Source organism: Malus sylvestris, chromosome 5 (genome assembly GCF_916048215.2).
Source record: "Malus sylvestris chromosome 5, drMalSylv7.2, whole genome shotgun sequence".
Taxonomy (NCBI): Eukaryota; Viridiplantae; Streptophyta; class Magnoliopsida; order Rosales; family Rosaceae; genus Malus; species Malus sylvestris.
The window spans coordinates 11561494-11581179 of record NC_062264.1 but is presented as its reverse complement, the minus strand read 5'-3'; the positions used below and the strand labels follow the sequence as shown (position 1 = coordinate 11581179).

The following is a 19686-nucleotide window of genomic DNA, read 5'->3' as shown; positions in this document are numbered from 1 at the left end:
AACAATTTAAGCTATTACCAGGTCTAAATAGTATACCCACCACTGAAACGATATGTCTTGATTGTGACTGATTTATGTTTTACAAACTGAATTGAAATATATTGATTGCAAGGCGAGAGTACATTTGTAAAAACAAGGTTTACTTTTTAATGGAGGTTGTGTAAGAAAAATTACATTCAAATTCATTGCGGAGCTCTTTTTTTTTAATACCAAATCAAAGAAGAAAAAAATTGAATCATTGCGGTTTACTATAGCAGCTTCATTGCGGAGCTCTGTTTTAAGACCAAATCAAAGAAAAAATAATAATTGAATCATTGCGGTTTACTATAGCAGCTTCATTGCGGAGCTCTGTGCTAATCAAACTACCCGAAATATATGGAGTATATATTGAGAACTGTGGGGTGTATAAAAGATGTGAGGTGTATGTACAAAATATAAGATGTATATTGAGAATGTGGGGTGTGGGGGGGTATTATGAGAAAGTATGTGGGGTGTATTAAGATAATTTTTAAGTGAAAAAGTAAATGTGTGGTGTATTAAGTATGTGAGGTTTATTCAACAATTTGTGGGATGTTAATATAATAAGCCATATATCATATCTTATTTTTTTTTTTATGAGTCAAAATTTCTCGAAGCTTTTTGAAACTACAAGATGTAATACGAACTGTTGCAACTTTCAAAACGCGAGAACCTATTAAATCCGATATTTTCTCATAACTCTTAAATTACTCATTGAAGCTTCATGAAGGTTCAAGTAATTTCGCCAATTTATTTCAAAAAAATTCAAAAATCTCCTGTTTATCTCTTCTAAATTAATGTGTATTGCGAAAGGAGAAGTGATTGCCAAGTACTAATATGTCTTTACAATGTAACAGTGTGTCACATATTACATCCAAATTAACCACATACTCATATGTGTTGTGCATTACAAACCCATTTAATGCATACCATGTTAAAAAAATAAAAAATAAAGGTCCCATTTTGTCCTAATTTTCTAATAAAATGAAGTATTTAAATGAATAAACAAAAGAAAAAGTATAAAAACAGCAATTGGAAAAGTGCAGGTGAATTGGGTCCCCTTTTCTCCCCTATTTGGCCAAGGCTTGGAGCTCACATATTGTGGCTGTGGCTGTCTGGCCGAGCAAACGCTGTCAAGCCTCTGCTTTCAGATCCTCCTTCCTCTACCTCTTCCTCTGCTTCACATCCCCTTTAATAAAAGCTTTTCTCTTTTGGGTTTCATATACATATCTCTCTCTCTCTCCGCTTTGGTTACCATCTCCTCCTCTGGATCTTCACCTGTGGAGGTAACTTTGGCTTCAATTCTCTCTTTTGCTCTATTTTTTGTTAGTTAAGTTTTGAAATGATGAAATGATATACTTGGTTGCAATTATCTGTGTACAAATATATTGGAATTTTATGTGCCTGCATTAACAAAAATTGAAAAGTAGGTTTCTTTAGCAATAAGAATAATACCCAGGAGAGGTTTTTTTTTTTTTTTTTTTTAATTTTTTCCCCACAGTTATAATCTGGGAAAAGAATGTGATCTTTTTTAGTTTAAATTTGGAACTTTTATATACATATTGGATTACCATGGCTTCGAATTTCTCATTTTTTTATGTAACATATGGAAATATGGAGGTTGATGATTTTTGTTGGTGTCTTGGGTGTTTAGGTGATCTTTGATGAGCCATTGAGATAAACTTGTTATTTTCGAATTTGGGTAGTTTATTATCATGTCTGATCGGGTTGCGCGATCGTATCATGATAGTGAAGGAACAAGTGAGCTAGCTTCACATCCTTACGAATCTGTTTGGATGGCTCATTGGATGTGCACAAGTTGTAAGTCAGAAACCAAAGCTTGTGGCAATGTATCAATTCGTTATGAGGAGGCGCAACAACACAATCGTGGTGTTAAGAAGCATTCCTTGTTTAGAGGGTTCGGAGAAGTAACTGAACCGAAGAGATTAAGAAAGATCGATGGGGGTTTCAGTCTGGCAGAGAGTTCAAAGAAAACAAGGAAAGCGATATCAGAAGGCCAGTCCTTTCCAATGTTCAGTGTTCCTCCAAAGGCTAGTGTTGCTAAACCAAATCAGAAAAATTCTACTTTCCATGGGGGAGTACTTACTGAGTGTAGCCCACCAGCATTGCCTGCCTGGACTCCTACTGATGCATGGGCTTTGGAAGCCACATCACCACCTCCAGAGCGACAGGTGAAATATCATAATTTTCTTGATAACAATAGCCTAGCTATTTCCAAGTCTTTTCAGGATGAATCAACGAGATCAGATTCCAAAATTGTGCCGCATCAACTTAAGGGTGGGCCTACTTTCTCATCTTTCCTGTGTAGTGAAGAGGAAATTAATCTATCCAACTCGCTTTTTGCATCTCCACAGCATGTCACAAACAGTTACAATCACACGTTGGCTCATGAGAAAAACTTCGATAACAATTTTGTCTCTAGAAGATCAGGAGGTTCATTGCCAAGGCAGAATGATATGGTTTTATTACAGCACAACCCCTCCACAAGCAGTAAGCAGCAACCAAATTTTTTCAGTAGGAATTTCCAGGAAATGCAAAATCAGTCTGGTATTGGATTGCTTTCAAGCCACACCAGTCCCCAAGAGGTGACCGAATTGGAAAAGGTATTTCACCGATCTCTGCCAAGCCTGCAGCGTTCTGTGCATAACACAGAGACTATGAGAATATGTGCTACTGTCAATGCTGAGGAAGAATCATCTAGAGGTCCTCCCATGTTTTCAAAGACAACTCACCATTTTCAGATCACAAAAAAGACTGGTGTTAACTTGCCTGAACAAGGTCAAATGTTCAGACAGTCAACTGCATCAACAAAATTGAAAGGAAAAGCTTTCGGTGATCTTTTTGGTTTTTCCATGGACTATGGTCTCCCTGCTCAGCCTAGATTGAAGCTACTACCTTACAGGAGCCCTACAGACAGTAACGGAGAGGAAGATGTAAGAGATGTCGAGGCTTATGCACTCGAATCATCATCTGAAACAGATATTTTGGACATGGATGCTTTCCAGGATAACCTTCTTCCTGGTAGTTACACTTATATTTCAGGAATCTCAGCTTAGTAGAACATTATTTATACCATGTTAAATGTATAGGCTATTTAGCTTTTGCAGCATCATGTTTGGATTAACATATGTTTTGGCAAGTAATTATTATTGAGTTCATACAGTATAAACATATAATAAGTTTTTCAGTGTTCTGTTTCATCATGCCTTTTGGCTAATAATGGGTTTTGCTTGTTGAATCAGGTGTAGCATCATCCGCATCAGATAAGGTAAATTTTACAAATTCTGTTTCTGTGAATAATTGGTTAAGATCCATAGTTTGGAATTACTGTTTGTTCACACCCGAAACACCTTATATGCTGCATTCCAAGGAAATTGGCTTTTAAAGGATCATGCTATGTTAGATTGAATTTAATAACGTGTTTAGCATAGCACTAAATAGGAAGCCATTCCAATTTTCGAATTTTGCAGCATGTTGAGAGTAGCAAGAAGTCATCAAAATCTCGATCAGCCTTCACTTCAGGTGGAGAAGATAATGGTGCTAGACTTCCATACTCAAAATTACCTGATATAAATCAAGAGCTTCCTGATTCAGCAGAAGAAAGGGAGACGAGCACTTCAAGAACCCAAAGTTTGGATGCGGAACATCTCCTTTCTCATGCTGAGCAGCCGACAAATTCAAACTCCAATTCGTGTCGAGAAGGGTCTCAGGGACTAGAAATAAGAAGCAGTTGGATTAAACGGCTCAAGTTGACTGCAACTCAGCCTGCTTATGGTACAAAAAGCTCAAACAGCAGATTTCTTGGCAAAGAACAGATGGTGCCAGATCAAGCTGCAATGCTATTAAGGGATTGTGAGTCGTCTCCCATTGACTCGGCCAGGAAAGGTCAAAATATAACGCTTTCTCATTCTTGGATTCAGAGGTGGTCTAAAGTACCATCCCAAAAAAAGTCTGAAAAAGTTGGTTTTCAATCACAATGTTCGAAGCCAACCGTAGATGAGTTTCAGAAGAAGCAATTTCCAAGCGTTGCTGCTATGGCACTCATGGGAAAGGCCATGAATGGTTTCCATCCATGTGAGTTTACGAACAAAGGGTCTTTTGTAGTTTGGAGTACCAAGGATATTAAATAGGTAAGTTATGCAACTCCGGAAAGAAGAGTATGGTATACAAAGCATGGTATGATGATTGTCCAACTGATGGTTAGCGCTTTCTTGACGAGGATAAAGAACAATGACTTGCTTTTGCTGAATGAGTTGATTATGATTGAAGTGGACAGAGTATCATTTATGCGGATTACACTGGTGGCCATCTGTACATGATACGTCCAGAGATCCTGTTTAAGCTGATGGTGTTAGGGAGGTTTTGATAGAGACGAGTTCAGGACGTATAGTGCAGAGAATCACTTACATCTTCAGCTTCTCTTGAACTGTGATACTCGTCTTGATACACCGCTACATCCAGAGATTGACATGGAGAAACTAGCAGCAACCCTCGGCTACCAAGTTTTAGTAAAGAAAATGCGAGCAACTTTTAAAATTCCTGCGCTTTCTGATTGTATATCCTAATATGTCGTGCTTGTTGATTCTTGGTTTAAGGTTGTGAAACATATGCCATCAGTTTTCCTCCATTTTCTTTGGTTGATAGGTTGTTTATTTAAGAGAGCAATGAATTTCCAGTTTTATTAGGCAAATTTTGCTGATCCTTTTATACCTCTAAAATATTTGGCATGCCATGAATATTTTGTCCATTTTTTAAAAAACTAAAAATTGATACCAAGTACGTTTTTATTTTTTAAAAAATGAAAATGATAACGTTCCGAAGTAGAGATTATTTATTCGAATATCCGTCTAATTCAAAGAAAAAAAAAATCCTATTTAACTCATAAACGACATATAAATGGAGAATGGAAGGTCCAGGGTTTCTGCGTGCGAGACGCCGCTGGCGTCCTGGCGCTGGTCTCTTGTGGGTGTCCTGGCGCTGGTCTCTTGTGGGTTAGAGATAATTGCATTAGGGGTAAGCTGATCTCTGTTGATTTCGTACTAGGTGAGTGCTTGGTTACCCTAATTAGGTTTTCGATAACTGGAAATAGGTTAATCATGAGTTTGAATAGGTTGGGTGGAGTGCTAATTGGTTGCTAGATAAGTGGGTGGTGAGCCCCGAGGAGTCGTTTGAACTGATGTATCCTCATTTCCCAAGTGTGTAGCTTTTTAGTGGTGTTCGGCGAATTGGTGTGAGAAATTAGGGTTCTTTACTTTGTTATTTTCTTTATGTATTGTGTTCTGGTTGGCAATTGGTCTCTTTTCCTTATTGTTATTATGGGTTCTGGCTTGTTGGCTTGTGCCGTTGGGTGACGTTCTAATTTATGTGTTTGTGGAAACTTGTTTCTTCGAATATGGGGTTGTTTTTTGCTGCTCTAATTATGACTGGAGTTACTTGGGGTGTTGGACTTGGTTAACTTTCTTTTGGGGTTGCTGTCCTTGGGGACGTTCGATCTTCCCAAGTTCCTTTTTGCTTATTCTTTTTGTCTTTAGGCTGGTGTTTTTGGAGTTTTTAGGCCTCGGGTTAGAGTGTGCGGCCTTTACTCCCAGTAATTGGTTGAGTTTTGGTTTTATGACCTATGGTGTAGGTTTTTTGGGTTTCATTTTCTTGCTTTTCTTTATTATGTTAGTGTGCTTTGATGGCTGGTTTCCCCCTAAGCATCTCTATATATTTCAGTTTTGGTGGTGTCTCTCATCCTATCAAAACTCTTGTTTTCTTCTCCTTTGTTTCCCCAAGTTCTCAAAATGACTAACCCTTAGCTTGCTGCTTCCCCCTCTAGTAATACCCCTAAGCATAGAATCTATTTTGAGGGTTATATCCTGAGCTGGGAGAATCCTTTCCCTGTTCCGCAGCCTGGTCAAGACCCGGTTGTTGTTGAAAAGGCTATGAGAACGTTCACTGTGGAATGTGGAGTGATCAGGTTGAATACCCATTTATGCTCTTCTATTAATGTTGAGCACATGTTATCTAGGGTTCTTATGGGGAAGATGTTCGGCCAACCTCTTGATGATCATTTGATTAAGTGGAAGTTAGGGCTTCTGTGGAAGAATGAGGTGAAGAGCACCTTTTATTTGGATCACTTTGGAAGGAAATGGTTTGCACTCGAATTCACTGATGAGAATGATTTGAAATTCGTCTTGAAGAATCGATTGTGGTACGTGTGTGGTCAAAATTTTCATCTTGAACGGTGGACAAGAACTTTCAAGGACACGGATGTTATCACCAAGCTGGTTGTCTGGGCTCGCTTACCTCGTGTCCCTGTGCAATACAAAGAGGAGAAGATTATCAAGGATACCCAACCTATCGGTCGAGTGATCAAAGTGGATGAAGTGACATTGGGCTTCAACGGTATTTTCTTCAAAGTTATTCTAGAAGTTGAATTACGGTTTCCTTTTAAACGTGTGCTCATTGTAAACCATGAGGATGACTACCCAATCTTTATTAGTTACGAAAAAATCTTTGAAGTGTGTTTTTACTGCGGAATGAGGCTTGAGGGACATGTGTGCACTGAAGTTGAAGCTAATGATGGGTGCTTTATGATTGATAAGGTTTTTGGGGACGAACCGTCTGTTTATCCTGAGGACGTGGTGGTGGATGATGATATAAAGGCAAGTTTGCAAGAAGATGTGATGCTCTGCTTTCCAAATGCTACAATTGTGGAAGAGGACTACACAGAGATTGAGGAGTCTGGACAACGCATGGAGGACGTGGGCCCTAATGATGAGGATTGGACTATGGTTGTTCCAAGATGGAGGAAAACGTGGATAAGAGAAAGACTAGTGATAGTTTCAGGGATGACAAGTCGTATAGAGATGTGGTATCTAGCCTTAAACCAAAGTGGGTTGCAAAGGCAGACATCGTGCAGGACTGGAGAAGGGCTGAGAAATCAAATAAGCGTGATCATCAAGTATGTGAGAGTGCAATGGGATATCGGGGCATTGCTAAACCTAATCATATAAATGATATTAATTTTATAATTGATAGGGATATGTCTGCTTTGTCTATTTTTTAAGATTTAACTGCGTTACTAAATCCTTTTGAGTCTTACTACAATAGTGATCTTAGACTAGGCAAGGTGAATTTCTTTGATGCTATGTGTACTTTGATAAAAAAAAATCAGGACGTTGTGATGTTAAATGTGGGGAGTGGTGAGACTGAACCAAGGTAGAACTCGGGAAGTTTTGTTACTGCCATGCTTGCGGCTGAGGCGGCATCTATGAGTGCTAGGCCAACTGTTGGAATGCTGAGTCCAAGGAAACATGTCCGAGATGAGGATGCTGCTGAGGTAAGACTGTCTGCTTAACTTGATGGACTAGACTGATGAAAGGATTTGTATGGAATTGTAGGGGCATGGGAAGACCATATTTCACTAGTAATATCTAGGGCTGGGTTCGGTTGGCAAACCGTGCCAAATTCCTTGTACCACCTGCCAGCCACATATACATTGTTGATGCACAAAACCAGAGGTCTTGGAACAATGTAAATCCGACCGTGAATCTGCAAGAAATGCAAATAACACAAGATGTATCGTGGTTCACCCTAATATTTGGGCAACGTCCACACTGATATTGTATTTCTCTTAGAGTTTTGTAAGGGAGAAAGAGCTCTGAATGAGAGAGAGCTTTGAGAGAGCTTAAAGCTTAGGGGATGTGAGGAGACTTCTGAGGGTGAGAGGGCATAGGAATTGGCTTCCTCAATTGTGAGGGTGAGGAGTCCTTTTATAGAATAAGGGTTCCTCACTTATTACATATTTGCCCCTTCCTTTATTACATAATTACATTTAAGTCCCCCGAGTATTTGTACGAGATCTAAATACGGAGGCCCTAAGTATGGTATAAACAATAGTCCCCCAAGTCTTCAGTCAAGAGAGTCTTTTTGCTGGAGACTTGAAATTCAGTCCATGTGTGGGCCGAAGTAACTAGATGTTGTCTTGAACTGATGCTCGATATGAGGTGGTGCTCTATCTGAAATGATGCTCAACTAGAAGTAGCACATGTTGCGAGGCTGCTCTGGTTGTGGCTTATGTTGCCTTGGTTCGCTCGGCTTGTGGCGTTGAAAGTGAGAGAGTCCTTTTTATAGAATAAGGGTTTGTTCCTCAATACATGAATGATGGGCTAGAGTTGATGCTCCCTAATAATGGTGAGGGAGTCCCTTTTATAGAATAAGGGCTCGCTCCTCAATACATAAATGATGGGTTAGGAGCGATGCTCGCGGCTAGGCGGTTGCTCAGTTGGCGGCGATGCTCTCTAATGAAGGTGAGGGAATCCTTTTTATAGAATAAGGGCTCGCTCCTTAGTACATGAATAATGGGTGCTCTCTAATGAAAGTGAGGGAGTCCCTTTTATAGAATAAGGGCTCGCTCCTCAATACATAAATAATGGACTAAGTCCTCCAATTATTTTTCATGAGGCCCAGTTGAGGCCCAATATATGGTACATAATGTAGTCCCCCAAGTGTTCGGTCAATAGAGTCTGTTGGCTGAAGACTTCAAATTGAATCCATGTATGGGCCGAAGTGGCGGTTGTTCAGAGGCGGTATTTGCATACCCTGCACTGAAGCTTTGTAGGTGAAGCTTTGCAAGTGAAGCTTTGAAGTTGGAGCTTTTGTAAATGAAGCTTTTGAAGGTGGAGCTCTGTAAATGAAGCTTTTGAAGCTAGAGCTTTTGTAAATGAAGCTTTTGAAGCTGGAGCTATGTAAATGAAGCTTTTGAAGCTAGAGCTTTTGTAAATGAAGCTTTTGAAGCTTATTGACATGAGTGATACTCGTGAATGTTTATGTTGATTGTCATGAGTGATGCTCATGAATGTTGACATGAGTGATACTCATGAATGTTAACATGAGTGATGTTCATGGATGTTGACATGAGTGATGCTCATGGATGTTGACATGAGTGATGTTCATGAATGTTTATGTATGATTGACATGAGTAATGCTCATGTATAATTTGAAGTATTGGGCGTACTTTTGATCATCTGGTTGGTGATAATAGCGGCAGGCTGCCGAATAATTTGGAGTACTAGGTGTACTTTTGATCACCTGGTTGGCGATAATAGCGATGGGATGCCGAATAATTTTTTGTAGTATTGGGCGTACTTTTGGTCATCTGGTTGGTGATAATAGAGGGCCTGACTCTTTTGGGTATATGGGCCTTCGCCTTCCACATAACATTGCAGCCCATTATTTTAGGCTTGCCGTTTTTATTTATTTATTATTATTATTATTATTACCCTCTGCTGGGGTTTATACAGATGTCTCCGAAAGATAAAATAAATTACATCATTCTGGTGGGATGTTTATTCCCTACTTTTGCAGTGTCCCCATGTGCCTCCCTTTTGCTTTCTCTTTATTTTTCTTTCTTTTGGCAGATGACAGACAAGGGAATAATCTTTTGCTTTTGCTTTCTCTTTCCGCTCCTTCTCTGTCCACCCATGTTCTATGGCCTTGGAGACCATCTGACTTTAAGCTTTTAATTGCCATTGCTTTTCTTGCTTTTCTCTAAAATGACAACTGTTCGAATAGCCCAAAACCTCATGGAATATTGTCAGCCTTGTCGAACCCCAAGACCCATGCCTGTAGAATGCAACCGCCAAGACCCATGCCTTCAAACATTTGATGGAAGCAAAACGCAGCTACAAGACCTTTAATTGTGCAGGTGTTGTTCACAGTATTGCTTGTAAGAAACCGAATTCAAAGTGTGGCAGAACCAAACCCACTCAATGTTTATAGGAGGATGAATCGCAGGAAATGCCACCGACTCCGCCGTCAGATCAGAAATCAACGGCATCCAGAGCTCATTGTACCTTCTAACAGCTTCAACAGCCGTTGCCTTTTGATGAAGCTACTGAGACTCGGCCGTCGTTCTCAGGAACCCGATATTTCGCTTGGCGGCCGATACAAGATCCAATCCGAGTTTCAGCGTCTCCATATCTGATATCACGCTGAGGTTGCTCGTCGCGGACATGGAGTCGCCAGTACTCGACGACATGTCGTAAGTGGTAGGGAGTTCGTGCGAATCAGATATACAGAGGGAGTTTTGGTTTTTTGAATTAATAATGTCCCAGGAGGAACAGGAACAGAGAGAATATTTAAAGAAAAATGACAGGAGCAAAACAGTGGATAGTTACGTGGAACCGAGAAAGCTTCGAGCCTCGCCTTAATAATCTTCGCTTTCCGTAGCACTACAACCAAGTCAGACTCCATCCGGTCTCTAAGCTCGAGGAGAATCTTGTTGCCATGGCCGTCGTAGACGCCGAAGAAATGAAAGGGTGAGATCTCGGCGGGGGATGTGGAACCCGGCGCCGTACAACCGTTCAGTTGTCCTCCACGAGACCTCGCCGGAGCTTAGTCGAGCTTCTGTTGTTGCGTGAGCTGAAGCGTGAGTCTGTCCTCACTTTAGAGGAAATTTGGTATTTCTTGCAGCTTTTGGCTATGGCGAAAAGCTGAAGACGGAAAGAGGCTGAGCGTTGACCACGGTATTTTTTGTCTCTATCGATGATGCCATCTCAACATCCTTCTATAGTTTGATACAAATCAAGCTGCTTTTGTCTATGTCGTTTTCTTTTTCTTTAACCCAGAGAGATGGGTTTTTCTGGGTTTCCTGGGTTTTTTCTGGGGAAGTTTTGGGTTGTTGGATTTTTGCAGATTCACGATGGAGGTGAAAAAATGAAAAAGAACCGACATAGTTTTTTGTGTCGATTCCCACAGACGGTGCCAAATGTTGATGCACAAAACCGGAGGTCTTGGAACAACGTAAATCCGACCGTGAATCTGTAAGAAATGTAAATAACACAAGATGTATCGTGGTTCACCCCAAGGTTTGGGCTACGTTCACACTGATATTGAAGGATGATTTTGTGAAAACATGTTCATTTAGGGTGCGTTTGGTACGCAGACGGGACGGGATGGGACGGGACGGAACGGGACGGGACGGGACGGAACGAAGGTGTAATTTTTGAAAAAGACATGGGGTATATTTGTCTTTAAATGGTAAAACATTGTGTTCCACAGACGTGGAACAAACCCGTTCCAGGGGGGATGGTGGGACGCAAAAACACCCAAAATCTGTCCCGTGGAACAGCCCGTTCCACCCATTTTTGGCGCACCAAACGCGGGATGGAACGCCTCGTCCCGTTCCGTCCCGTCCCGTCCCACGTACCAAACGCACCCTTAAGCAACATCTATAAGCATGCAATTAACAATTAAAGGCGGAACCATGCTTGCATGCACTTAAAAACAAAACATTAACCAAGAAATTCAAAGCCTAGTAGATTGGTGAACCAAAACTCAACTCAAAACAAAGTGAGTTGAATCATACCTTTGTAGATTCCTCTTTGCATAAGCAAAGGCTAATCACCTAAAGAGAGGGCCTTCATTCCTTGCATCTAAAATCTATGGATTTGGATGGATGAAAAGGTTTCTCCAAGTTCCCAAAATTGAGAACCTTTAAGTATCTTCACCAAGGTTAGATTGGAGAAGAAATGAGTGACCTTGGAGTAGTTAGTATGGCTAGATACACCCTTCAAGGGGCCGGCCTCTTTAGAGAGAAATGGAGAGACATGTTCTCTCCAATTTTCTCCAAAACAAACCCTAAATGAATTTTGGCTATAAAGTCATATTTATACCTTTATTCGTTTGAGTGGCAAACTTGTAATTAAAGCAAGTTCACTACCCTTCCTCTAAATGGCCGGCCATGGGGTTTTGTTTGGGCTTTTGGGCCTTTGTGAATTAAGTTGTCATACAACTTAAGCCAATGGACTTGACGTTCGAAGCCCATTGGGCCTTGAGGCCCAAAACTAACCCGTGGTCTTTTAACGAACTTTATTCGTTTGACTAATTAACATATTAATTAATCCTTGCCATAAATAAATAATTAAACCATTTAATCATTCTTACTCATCTCCATTGTTTCTTCAATCTCCACCTTATACGGTGTACGATCCATTAGGTTCCTTTTAGCGAGGCAGTGGGCGATTAGAACTCTTTCAAATCGATTGTGAATTGAAACTTACTTTCAATTCTCCCTTTAGTGATTACACACGTTTAGGGCTTCCACAAACCATGAGTGACACCTAGCAGCATATCATGGTTACCCAAGCTAATCAGAAGAGGTGAAGAACCTATTCAGTTTGGGATTACAAATGCAATACGGTCTTTCTCTAATACAATACTCTTGACCACATTGTTTGGTTTGATAGTTTATTTATTCATGTCTACTATCCAATGTGATTCGTGTGCTTATATGATTACCTTGAATGTGATTTAGAACGACTTTTCTAAATCTCATTCATACTCTGGCCAGAGATTCTAAATCATATCATAGAGTATTCTCCCCTAACGGTTTGAAGGTTAGAGATCCCTTGTTGCGCATTCACTTGTCTCCATGACTAAGTGGCTTAACCCCAATGATGCCGTGGACACCCCGATGGGGTGACTTTGACATAATCAAAGATCAAGTACTTAACCACAAGACAACTGTGATGCCTCAGGTCAAAGGACTACTTTGCATTATCCCAACCATGAGTTCTCATGTGACATGAATATGAGAACTCTTCGTTGATCATGTTCAGTGAACTCATTCTCTATTGAGCACCTACGTACTTGACTTGATGTCACACACACCAATGACTCGAGACTAGTCACTCTCCCTGAGAGAAGACACAGTACGTATTGATCTTAACGGACTGTCAATGCCCAATTGGCAATCCTATGATCAGGAACATTTAGGATGTGTCTACGAAAGAATGGTCTCATGAATCTAACTTCTTTAGATCGTATTCTCCCAATCACATATTCCTTGGACTTTATCGTATAAGCATATAACATTTATATGAGACGGCTCAAACAACAATCTTTGCCCTTGATATTAAACTTAGATTAGTTTAACATGTGAAATGTCCGTAAAGTATCATCATATGATTGACTTTAGGGCACATTTCCAACAGATATTGTATTTCTCTGAGAGTATTGTGAGGGAGAGAGAGCTCTGAATGAGAGTGAGAGCTTTGAGAGAGCTTAGAGCTTAGGGGATGTGAGGAGACTTCTGAGGGTGAGAGGGCCTAAGAATTGGCCTCCTCAATTGTGAAGATGATGAGTCATTTTATAGAATAAAGGCTCCTCACTTATTACCAGTGAAGAAAATATCGATAATATCGGCGAAATATCGCCGATATTATCGTTTTTTTGGGGGTCCGATATTTTTTTAACTATCCAAATTGTTTTCGTCAAAATATCGCGATATTTTGGCACTGTTCAAATCGGAGAAGAACGCCGGATTAAATTAACCGAATCCCTAAATCCCCAAATTCGATTTCAAAGCAAATGAACTGAATCCCTAAATCCCCAAATTCGAATTCAAAGCAAATGAACTGAATCCCTAATTCCTAAATCCCTAAAATCGAATTCAGTACAAAAATGGTGCAACATGCAGAAAATTCGAAATCTGTACAAAAATTAAATTACAAGTCGAGAAGAATATGGTAGTAGGAGCCTGGGAACGTCGTCTTCCTCACGAATCCAAGACGGCTGGGACAACGTCGTGTTCCTCACGGACGACTACGATGAATTCCAGTCCATCGTCCGGTGTCCGCTGCCTCCACTCAGTTTCTCCACAACCGTTGATTTGCGATGACGCAACAGTTACGACTCGACGACTGGGACTAACGACACGGCTTCTCCATGGAACAAGGTGGTTTAGAAGGCGGTTATGGAGTGGTGTCGACGGTTGGGTTTAGGGCAAGTGAGATGGGAGGAGCAGAGGGAGACGCGGACGAAGAGGATCGAGATTCGAGAGATGATGTCTGTGTGTGTGTGTGTGGAAGAACTGGAGAAGGGGGAAGGGAGAAGATTGAGAACAATTACAGGAAGGGAGAAGACTCAGAGAGAGAAGAGAGAGAATGAAGGATCGAGACGATTCGAGAGAGAAGGAAGGATTGAGGGTGTGTGTGTGTATGTGTGTGGCACACGGTTTTGTATGAAACCATGGTTTTGTGTGTGTGTGTGTGTGTGTGTATGGTTATGTGTGTGTGTGTGTTATCCGAGAGAAAAAGAAAAAAACTTTGAGGGTGTGTGTGTGTGGCACACGGTTTTGTATGAAAGAATTGGAAGTGACTTTGCACAGAAGAACCAAATATTCTGTCAGAGAAGAACCAAAAAATCTGCTTACTTTATCTTCTTCTCCACGTGAAGACCAAATTCTGTCAGAGAAGAACCAAAAATGCAATGTACAAAGTGTAAAATATTGTACTAATTCATTATATATAAATGATTATGGTGTGCTTAGACCTCTTTCATTAATTACTACATATTTTCTACACACACAATGTTTGTCAGCTCGCTATATAATCAACTTGATAATGTTAAATCCATCATGCAATGCATTTCCTTCCAATTTTTTTGTGATAAACTAATAGATAATTGACTAAATAAACATCCTGCAAAGTTTCAATAAAAATTTCCAAGTTTTTCTTACAATTTCTGTGGTTTCCATGTAATTTTTATCGATATCGATATTATCCCGATATTTCCATCGATATTTCCGTGTTTTCGGACTACCGATATTTCCGATATTACCGATATTTTCTTCCTTGCTTATTACATATTTGCCCCTTCCTTTATTACATAATTACATTTAAGTCCCCCGAGTATTTGAACGAGATCTAAATACAGAGGCCCTAAATCCGACCGTGAATCTGCAAGAAATGTAAATAACACAAGATGTATCGTGGTTCACCCTAAGGTTTGGGCTACGTCCACACTGATATTGTGTTTCTCTGAGAGTATTGTGAGGGAGAGAGAGCTCTGAATGAGAGTGAGAGCTTAGAGAGAGCTTAGAGCTTAGGGGATGTGACGAGACTTCTGAGGGTGAGAGGGCCTAAGAATTGCCCTCCTCAATTGTGAGGGTAAGGAGTCATTTTATAGAATAAAGACTCCTCACTTATTACATATTTGCCATTTCCTTTATTACATAATTACATTTAAGTCCCCCAAGTATTTGTACGAGATCTAAATACGGAGACCCTAAATCTGACCGTGAATCTGCAAGAAATGTAAATAACACAAGATGTATCGTGGTTCACCCCAAGGTTTGGGCTACGTCCACACTAATATTGTATTTCTCTGAGAGTATTGTGAGGGAGAGAGAGCTCTGAATGAGAGTGAGAGCTTTAAGAGAGCTTAGAGCTTAGGGGATATGAGGAGACTTCTGAGGGTAAGAGGGCCTAGGAATTGGCTTCCTCAATTGTGAGGGTGAGGAGTCCTTTTATAGAATAAGAGCTCCTCATTTATTACATATTTGCCCCTTCGTTTATTACATAATTACATTTAAGTCCCCCGAGTATTTGTATAAGATCTAAATACGGAGGCCCTAAGTATGGTATAAACATACATAATTACCAAAAATCAGTTACCGTTAGCCAACCGTCTTCTTGCGGTTGTCAAAAATTGGTTCAGCCAAAATTATTGGCTGATTCGGTTGGTAAATGCACAACCGATGCTTTCCACTTCTTCCTTGCTATCTTCCAGTTCCAAGGGCTCAATTTGATTTTCAGATTGGGGTGCTTGTTTAGTTGCATTGTGTGGTTCATTTTGGGTTAATCCATGTTGTGCACTAGCGGTTGATTGGCTAGACTCCATCATCCTAAACATAAGCAACGCATATACATTCAAAATCATATATATGTACATGTATATATAGTATAAGTAATCATCATGTTATCAATTTTGTTAACAATATTTTCTATATTTATTATGGCATGAATCATATACATATACAAATATTTTTTAAACCCTAAAACTAAGGAGTCATTTATTTTCTAAACCCTAAAACTGAGGAGTCAAGCATGTAAAAAATACCTAAAATATCTAAATAGAAAACAAAAAAAAAAAAATATATATATATATATATATATATATATATATTGGTAGGTATGGCATACTGCCGGCATACAAAATCAATTATCAAAGCCATGCCATTAATTGTCGGTTCGGTAAAATGCCAACCGATTATGAAAAAATGCTAAAACCATACCATACCATTACGAGCGAACCGGTATGGTTTGGTCGGTAAATCGGTTTATGGCAAAATTTCCCACCCCTAGTAATTTTAGTTATCTTAGTAGCTTGGTTAAACTAGATTTCTTTTGTTTTATTGAAACTAAGAATGTTGTGGACAAGGCCCTTGTTGGTTGCTTTAGGAGGTTTTTTTCTATCAGTTTTTGGGTTTTAACCACAAGGGGAGGTCTGGGGGTATTTATATTTGTTGGAATTATGGTCTTATCAATTTAAATGTGATTGCTGCTTCTTCTAGATACATTCATGCCTTAGTTAAGGATGTGCGCTCAAATATTGAGTACTTTGCTACTTTTGTATATGCCTATCCTCAAAAATCTCTCCAAGAAAATATGTGGGAGGAGTTATTAACCCTAAATCCTATTGATAAACCCTAGATGTTGCTTGGTGATTTTAATAACATTTCTTGCCTATAGGAAAAATGGGGTGGGAATCAAAGTGTTAGTATTTATATGACTAATTTTGTGAATTTCTTGAATAATGCTAGTCTGATTTCTTAACAAGCCTTTGGTGTCCCTTTTACTTGGACAAACAAACATTAGGATGACACTCTTATCTTTGAGAGATTAGACAGGGTTGTTGCTAATTTTTTTTGGCTTGAATTGCACCCAAACTACTCTCTCTACAATTATTCTATTCTAGATTCAAACCATAGTCCTTTATACCTGGATATTGCAGGTCGTCAAGTTAGTCAACAGAGGAAAGCTTTTAAATTTGAAGCCATGTGGAACCTTCATCCTAACTTCAAACATTTTGTTAGGGGTGCATGGACTTGCAGTGAGGACTTTCTCCTTTTGATCATTTTAGGGGCCGCTTAAGTACTTTCTCTTATCTTGTCAAAAATTGGAATCGAACGATTTTTGGGTCTGTCAAAGAAAAGAAAGATAAAATTCTAAACGAACTGGACTGAGTTCAGAAGAAAATTATGTCTCTCAAGTACAATTCCAACACTGTAAATAATTTCCATGATAAAGTTCATTTAGAGGCTCAAATTAATGAGAGACTCACTCAAGTGCTTAAGGAGGTGGAAGTAATGTGGGCTCAAAAAGCCATAGCAAATTGGTTAAAACATGGAGATAAAAATACGAGATTCTTCCAATTGAGTGCCACGATAAGAAGGAAGCTCAATGAAATCAACAAGTTCAGAGATGGCAATATATATATAATTTTTTTTTCTATTTAGATATTTTAGGTATTTTTTACATGCTTGACTCCTTAGTTTTAGGGTTTAGAAAATAAATGACTCCTTAGTTTTAGGGTTGAAAAAATATTTGTATATGTATATGATTCATGCCATTGCGATTTGTTTATACCATACAGTTAAGTCTTTGTGCCTTGATGCACAAAATCAGTGAGGACTTTGGTACAACAGAAAGTGTGAAGTTTGTGACCTTCGCTAGATTGCTCCGGTCACTAGTGTGGATAAGTATGTAAATGGATAGGGACAGGGAAGCAAACACAAGATGTACGTGGTTCACCCAAATTGGCTACGTCCACGGAGTAAAGGAGTTCTCATTAATTGTGAAGGGTTTACACAAGTACATAAGTTCAAGCTCTCCTTTAGTGAGTACTAGTGAATGATTTAGTACAAATGACATTAGGAAATATTGTGAGAGAATGATCTGTATTTATAGAAGAGAGTTTCTAGTTTCATTCTAACATTGACATGTGTCGTGTTGTGATTGGCTTCTGATGTTAACACGTGTCACGCTATGATTAGCTTCTGATGTCGACACGTGTCGCACTGTGATTGGCCTTCTGGTTAGAGGGAAACTCTTTTAGGTCCTTAACAGTATAACGTTGAGCGGTGCTCAGTAGTTTTAGAATTGGTCAAGTATGGTACAAACAATACTCCCCTAAGTTCCCGAGTGAGGGAAGCTCCTCGGTTGGGGACTTGTAAGATCCAAGCCATTGAGTAATCATGAAACTTCTAAGTACCGAAGTGTGATATCATTTTCACTTGCCTTATCCGTCTCATATGTAGATGTGGCATCTTCTCTGGAAGTACTTTTCCTCCATCCAGGGGTGGTATCTTTAACCGATGAAGATGCACAAGGTAATGTATCAATTTCATTTGAAACTTACTTGTAGTTTCAGGCTTGGTCAAGTGCAATACGAACCCTATAGTAGGAGTCCCCCAAGTCGCCGAGCTAGGAGATTTGCAGAAGGAGGTAACAGACAAGGTAAGCAATCAGACTTCCAAGCAAGCAACCTGGATCGGAGGTTCGACTTCGGCTTTCGGTTGACTGTTCTCCTTCTCCTTGTGTCGTAAATAGCACCAAGGATAAGGAGAAGCAAATGGAGAAGAGATGATATGAGATACTTTTGCTTTTGAAGAAGTAACTTTCCACAGGCTTATTCTTGAACTGGGCTGGAGGATTTTCTGGTTTCCTCCAGAGTATAAGGCCGACTCAAGAATTTGAGGGTCAAAACAAGTCCATCAAATCTAGAGTACGTTTGACCCTAATGATATAGGATACTTTTGCTGTTGACAAAGTAGTGGATGTATCGGCACGTGTTCTGTTACGCTTGTCTCTACATGCTTCCTTGTATCCTTCTCACTTGTCCTATCTGTTCCTCAGGCAGATGTGGTATCTTCTCTGGAAGCATAAGATGTTGAAGATGAGTACTCGAGAGCAATGCCAGGTAAGTAATCAGGCAAGGGGTTCCGGGCAGTCAGTTCCTGAATGGAAGCTTGATTCCAAGTGTTGACTGATTGCTCTCTTTCTCATTGTCTTGCAGGTAAGAACAAGGTCAAAGGAAAAGATAGGGAAAAAGCATGATATGGGATACTCTCGCTTTTAACCCTGATGATATGAGATACTCTTGCTCTTGTGTGGCTTGTTTGCAGAGGTATTATTGGGAGGAAAATAAGCTAAGTATTTCGAAAGACTCTGCTGAGAGTGCCCTCTCGAATGTGAAGAAAAGTTGAGCATTTTTTTTTTATTTGCAGGTTTGCCTGGCCATGGAGGATGGAGGTCGACATATATAGAAGTCTCCCTAACAACAAGTAGTAATGCTATTCCTTTACCCTTCTTGATCGTAGCAATGTAGTAGGAGCTGCAAGCTTCACATGTTTTAACTTTGTCAGAACGCTTTGAAAAAGTGGTCTGTAGTATCTGGAAAGCTGATGTTGCGTATGAAGATTGCAGACAAGCTTTATCCCAGGAAATCTGGCTCTCGAAGTTTGGAGAGCGGTGCCTCTTCGGTTTTCGAACAAGCAATCCTGTCGGGGATCTGGCTCTCGAGATTCGGGGGGTGGTGCCTCTTCGATTTTTGAGCAAGCAATCTTGTTGTGAGTGTTTTCTCGAATGTGAGTAAAAGTTGGGCATTTTTACCAGTCTGCCTTGCCACGGAGCACGAAGGTTGACACACATTGGGACTTTCTAGTTATCAAGCAGTAATGATGTTCCTTTACCCTTGTGGGTAATAGTAGGGTAGCTGGACCTTCAAAATTTATGTGTCTAAACTTTGTTAGAGATCTTTGGCAAAGTTATCTGTGGTACCCGAGTAGCTGATGTTGCATGTGGAAAGTGGTGCCTC

At 39.9% G+C, this 19686-nt stretch overlaps 1 protein-coding gene across 1 annotated transcript; it reads left to right on the top strand.

The window, feature by feature from the left end:
- Positions 1–1057: 1057 nt before the first annotated feature.
- Positions 1058–4729, top strand: LOC126623396 (uncharacterized). The gene is made up of 4 exons (XM_050292286.1): positions 1058–1304; positions 1673–3060; positions 3282–3307; positions 3510–4729. The coding sequence occupies exons 2-4, from the start codon at positions 1734–1736 to the stop codon at positions 4167–4169; spliced, it is 2013 nt and encodes a 670-aa protein (XP_050148243.1). The 5' UTR covers positions 1058–1304; positions 1673–1733; the 3' UTR covers positions 4170–4729.
- The last annotated feature ends 14957 nt before the right edge of the window (positions 4730–19686 follow it).